The 6,140-nt window shown below is 34.5% G+C and overlaps 1 protein-coding gene across 1 annotated transcript; it reads right to left on the bottom strand.

Moving 5' to 3' along the window:
• Positions 1-460: 460 nt before the first annotated feature.
• On the bottom strand, positions 461-5,627 carry LOC306845698 (receptor expression-enhancing protein 6-like). Its single transcript, XM_079378644.1, has 5 exons — positions 5,343-5,627; positions 4,085-4,178; positions 3,805-3,943; positions 981-1,149; positions 461-814 (listed from the first exon to the last, which is right to left on the bottom strand). Exons 1-5 carry the CDS (start codon positions 5,458-5,460, stop codon positions 780-782), a joined length of 555 nt encoding a protein of 184 aa, XP_079234770.1. The 5' UTR covers positions 5,461-5,627; the 3' UTR covers positions 461-779.
• Positions 5,628-6,140: the final 513 nt, after the last annotated feature.

Genomic DNA, 6,140 nt, shown 5'->3' with positions numbered 1-6,140 from the left:
GTAACCATCAATTTGCACTTCAAACCTTTTCTACTCTACTGTACTTTTGTGTGTTTTAATCACTGGTACTGCTAACAATAGACGTGTCCATTTTGGTTTTCCAACTTGTGTACTGGAGCACTGGCAACTCGGGTGTCACGCCATTCCTAGCTCCAACATCTGAAACAAATGGTATACAGACACAGACCCAAGTAGTTCACTGAACTACTTAGATCACTTCAGCCATAAATGGGCCACAAAACTGATCCTTCAAAAGTGTGAAGTTCAAGGTCATAAATTCACACCCTTAGTTATCATCCAGAGCCAGCAAATTCATCACATCTCATTATGTTGGTCAAGGACAAAACAAATACACTAAAAGGCCAAAATTAATTAACTTTTCCTGAGACACAACAGAACAATTTAAAGTTCCAAGTAATGTAACAAAAATAAACTATTAATACAAATTTGGACTAGGATTAATATTTAGGCATAGAGCTTTCCAGTTTTATTTATTAAAAGACAGTGACTTCATTTCTTTCATTGGTCAAAGTGCTAAAATATAGGATGAAGACGAAACAAATGTGAAATTAAATTAAATGGTATTCAAAGAACATTTGTGAAATTCAAGAACATTTAAGGGCCATTTTTGGGATGATTGTGCTGCCTGGCTCAGATGCAGTTAAGATTAATAATTTAGGTGGGGTAAGTGACTTAAACAATATGGTAGTCAAAAAATAAAAAGGTGAATGTAAACAAAGGTTCCTGGTAAAATGATTCTTCATATCGCCACCTTCGAATCATTTGTTCTTATCACTGTTCAACAATGTGAAGCCTGTTGGAAAAAGGCAGAGGAAAACAGACCTTGAGTTGGATCATGAAGACATTGATGCAAAACTAAATGAAGAAGTCAAGTATCACATAAGACACAACCATTAGTTTAATAACAGCCTGAAACTGAACTGATGATGGATTTCTGATGACAGGACGTTATGGTTTACCTTCATTTGCCATACTCTCTGCTGCACTTTTGGCCTTTCCACTCAAGTCACTGACAACGTTGTCGAATGCTGCTTCATGTTTGAGGAAGAAAGGTCTCACCACACGCGTGTATATGATCTGAGAGCCATTCCAGGAGACTGGAGCCATGCACCACAGCAGAAACAGGCACTGAAATACATATACATGTCAGCTACACATTTGCTGCCATTGTCTTCAAAAATACAATGTTGTGCATGGCATATTTAATTGTACTTTTTGTGGCCTTTAATTTTGATACGTTCACATTATAATGATCAACAGTGAAAGTAAAAGACAAAAGATTTATATTTCAAATAAATGCTGTTATTTTCCAAGATGTTCTATTTTCTATTCAGACTTTCGATTCAATAAACAAACTTTTGGGAAAAAAAAAAAAAAAAAAAAAAAAAAAAAAAAAGTATCAGTTTCCAAAAGAAAAGAAAAAAAACTATTAAGGAGCAACGATGAAAGAAATGATATTTGAATAACAGATCAGGAACTACTATATTTTTATGTATTTTAAGTGTAATTAAAAAAAAAAAAAAAAAAAAAAAAAAAAAAAAAAAAAAAAGTAATTCCTGGTCAGCATAAGACACTTAATCCAATAAAGCAAAGCATTCAAAAACATAATCCAACATTTTCAAAGGTAGTGTATACAATGCTGAAATGATCTAAAATGTGGTAATATTAAAACACTGAGTTAAAGAATACAGCATTCAAAGCTTTTAATAATAATAATTTTTTTTTTTTTTTTTCTTAAGTGTAGTCTATATGAAATGCAGTGTTGGTAGGTTACTTTAGAAATGTAATGGGTTACAGATTACAAGTTACCCTATTTAAAATTTAATAAGTAGTTTAGCCATTTCAATTACTTTATTAATGTAATTAATGTAATTAACGATTTTCTGCGTTTTCACATCCGTAGCATGCATTTTTGATAGGAAAGGATGGGGAATACGAAAAAATGGAAAAATGCATGCGAAAATTTTGGACTCAGTGTGCAATGGCCTTTAAACATGTAAACCAGGCAGGGTTAACCTTATACTAGAACTCAACACTGATTAATGTCATTTTCAAAATCCTTCATCACTTGAATTAAGATTATAATTGTTTAATTTTAAAAGCACAGCTGCCACAAAATCAGACTTACTTTGAGATCATTAAATACAGATTTAAAACCATAAGAATTAGTTAGCTATGATGTTTCTGAAATAAATTTTTATGATGGGAAACACTGACATCCAACACTGCCTTGGAAAAAAAGTTAATTTAAAAAATAAATTAATAAAGCATATGCATAAACCCAAATAGGAAATAAAACAGTTCTGGAATAACCACGCATCATATTCTGTGTCCTAAACTCCTGAAACATTGGCATCTCATTTTAGAGCAGTCACTGCAATTTATGAAAGAAGTCAATTAAATCCAATGTGGGTGTGTATGAAAAATTCAGATGTAACCCCCTTGTAATCATTCATATTTTCATAAGTAACTGTAGGCCTAATTTAATTACTTTTTTTAATCAGTAACTGTAACTGATTACAGTTTATTTTGTAATTAAATTATGTAATTTAGTTACATGAAACTAGTTATTACCCAAAACACTGTTGAAAGCACCACCACATTCGAGGCTTACGTAAACATCTGGGGTCAAATTCATGAAACATTTAGAACGAAATTCTTCTTAACTGCCATTTCCTTCCTACTTTATTGCTTAGGAAAACTCAAATTCTTGAAACGAATCTTGTTAAAAATCATTGTAAATTAATTCTAAGAAAAGTTAGCGTAACTTACAACTTGACAAAAGATACGATATTTTATGAATTTACTGGATTATTTCTTATTAATTGCTATAATTAAGCATTACAACATAACACTATAATGCTTGTTACTATTACTAGTGATTTGCATGAGTTCTCTGAAGTGCCACCGATGATTGCGAATGTAAACAGCAATATCGATCATGATTATGCATGACAGCTTTTTACTGGTTTCAAAATTCAGTAACAAACTCTTTATTAAAAAAATTAAATAAAAAGTAACCTTAATCTTAGCATATAAATACAACAATTTTCAGCAACATTCATCATATTGCCATACAAAGGACACATTCATTGTAGCAGCCTACACAAACGCACATGCACTCACACATTCAGATACAACATGCAATGTTTTCTTCCTAAGAAACATTCATGAAGTACACTTAGTGAAATTCCATGATGCTTGCAAGAATGTTCCTAAGAAATGTCTTAATCTATTTCTTAGGAAGATTTTTTTGTGTGAATCTGGCCCCTGTAAACTATTTTTGTGCTCAAACAATCGCTTGGCCTCCTTGACTAGTTCACCTACTTTGTCAAACTAATCAATACATGATTTAACATCTATTCTAAGCACATCCACATCAAACTCTACAAATTTAATGGACTTATGCCATAGTGAACATCTAAATAAGAATGACTTGGACACTGGAAGTGGGAAAAAATGCATGCATATCATTTAAAGACCTCAGCTCAACTTAGTCAGCTGCTAGTTCATTTGTATAAATTGGCTATAAAGCACTCAGTCAAATTTAGAACAAGGATCAAAATTGAAATGAGGCTGTTGGTCGAGCTGGCAGTTAGTCAGGCATACTAAATATACACTATGCAAAACCTCTCAGCATGACCTACATACCAATACATTTACAGTCCTCCTACAGCAAGCTAACATACAGCGAGGTGGATGGTTTCTAAAACAGATCTTCAAAATGCATGCAAACACACTCAAAGAATAAAAGAACTATACTTTGATACTAAAACACCTTACCTTCCCAGCATAGTAAAAGGGAAACCAAAAGAGGAAGATATCAGAGAAAAATTCTGCCACACTAAAGAGTCCATAAACCACCCAGTAGTTTAGCCATTTGGTGTCATCTTCTTTATTGTTACTCTCAATGGCTTTGATGCTGCATGAGGAACAGAACGACAAGTGAAAACAGGCCAGTCAGTGTGGGTTGCTCTCATTATTGTGCCGTGCAAACATACATATGTGCGTTTCTCAAGGTCTACCAGACATTTGTGAAATTTGACATGTCATGCATACTTACGAGGCGTACGCTGGGTATACAAAACCAATGAAGTTGCAGAGAAGGGAGGCACCATATCCAAATAACAGATAGAGTGCCACAATAGATACTACACCTGCAGAACAAACACAGACACATGATCACTGCCATTATGCAAATGAAGAAGGGCATTTAGGAGCACTGATGACATTGTGTTTGGTGTCAACGTTGACACCTACAGGATGCAAGAAGCACAAACAAAGGCTGAACATAAGGGAAGATGTCTTTAGCCAATGCACTTCTGCACAGACACTTGAGGACATACTACATGGTTAAAAATAACCCTTGGGAGCGGCTACTGGTAGAAGAAATTAGACCTTGCAAGGAACAGCCACACATTAGATATTTCAGGTAACCATCAATGCAGTTGAACAACTGGACCCAATAAGGCATCCGATAATGGCACTTGATAGATCATTTGCTTGATGCTTCTCAAACGTGTTTTTTTTTTTTTTGGTCTTAAAACAAATAACAATAACAGATAAACAGATGTAAATGCAACAGGTAAATGACAGTTATCCCTAGAGGGGGAAATTGATCGTGCGGCATCTGTTCTTGTCACACAGACACGCAAAGCAGAATAATGTTTGACTGATAAATGACTCGTTTTGAATTCGAAGCTCTTTGATGAATCGAGTGACGAAACAAACAGAATCAGCCTCAACTACGAAGTGTCCGTTAATAAAATCTTAATCTAAAACTTTAAGAAACAACAATATGTATATTGAACTTCTTTTAGAGAACAATATACCAGGCCAACGGGTATAGCCTAATTACCCTAATTATAATTAACTTGTTGGTTTTGATTGCTTCTATTGTCCTCATTTGTAAGTCGCTTTGGATAAAAGCGTCTGCTAAATAACTAAATGTAGGTTAAATGAATAATGCAGAACGCAAAAGATCCGCTGAATCGTTTTGTTCAGAACCCGCACTTTAAAAGAACCGATTCGAAGAAATGACTCGGACTTATCACTTCCAGAGCCCTTTGCAGTCATTTACAACATTCACCACGTCTTTACATATGGGTGACACTAACTTAAGTCACGTGTTACGATTAAACATACTTTTCAGAAGAAAATCAAATCAATATTCAATGTTTACAAAGAAAGCGTTTAAACTCTCACAAGCCCAACAAAGCCTGACAGCTGGTAGACAATACAGCTTAAACACATAAGATAATGTATCCCTGACTAAATAATTAAAGCTGCTTACAAACCAAAGATTAAAACCAGTCACGTACCTGTTGCAATGTACTGTTTCTGAACTCCAGTTTTTTCCTCTAAAACCGATAGAAAATCCGTTATCACATTCTTCTGCTTAAAAAACGTTTCATAGCGTTCTTTAACAGTAGTTAACATTTTTTCCTTCCTCGTTTATGGTTCAGCAGAATGTAGTGATCGATGCCAGAATTGTAAACAGTTTTCCAAGGCAAGCAAACTAACACTTAAAGTGTGTCCCCTCGCAGCAGCACGGGACTGGCTCATTACAGACGGGCGACTCTACGGCGACCAATAGAAACTAATACAAATAATGATTCCGCCCCCCCTCACAGGTGATTACGATTCTGTTGGAATGTTGGCTGTGTTCGAAATGCCATACTATCATACTACTCTTACTATTTCTGCAGCATGCAGTATGTATGCTGCGCAGAGTATGCAAATTTTCTGTATGCATGAAATACCCGTGTGACCTACTATATTTGCCAGAATCTGCTAAATATAACTCAAGTATACTGAAATCAGTTAAGAAACTGTGTTCCCAATGGCATAATATCATACAACTCCTACTATACTGCAGTATGATGTGTGAATACTGTGTGTGAATTTTCTGTATGCATGGAATCCCCGGATTACCTGCTGCATTTGCTGAAATTTGATTTAAATATATATTGTAAATATATACAATTTAATGACATTAATCCTACATAATGTCAATATCAAAAATCTGTCAATATGCCACTAGTCTTCAGTTTTTAAACACCTACTTAGTACTTACTGGGTTTCATCAAATGTCTTGCTATGCATTTTGTGTAGCTGTT

This window comes from Barbus barbus (genome assembly GCF_936440315.1).
Source record: "Barbus barbus genome assembly, chromosome: 26".
NCBI classification, from domain to species: domain Eukaryota; kingdom Metazoa; phylum Chordata; class Actinopteri; order Cypriniformes; family Cyprinidae; genus Barbus; species Barbus barbus.
Note: the sequence above shows the minus strand (reverse complement) of the source record. Positions and strands in the feature narration are given on the sequence as shown.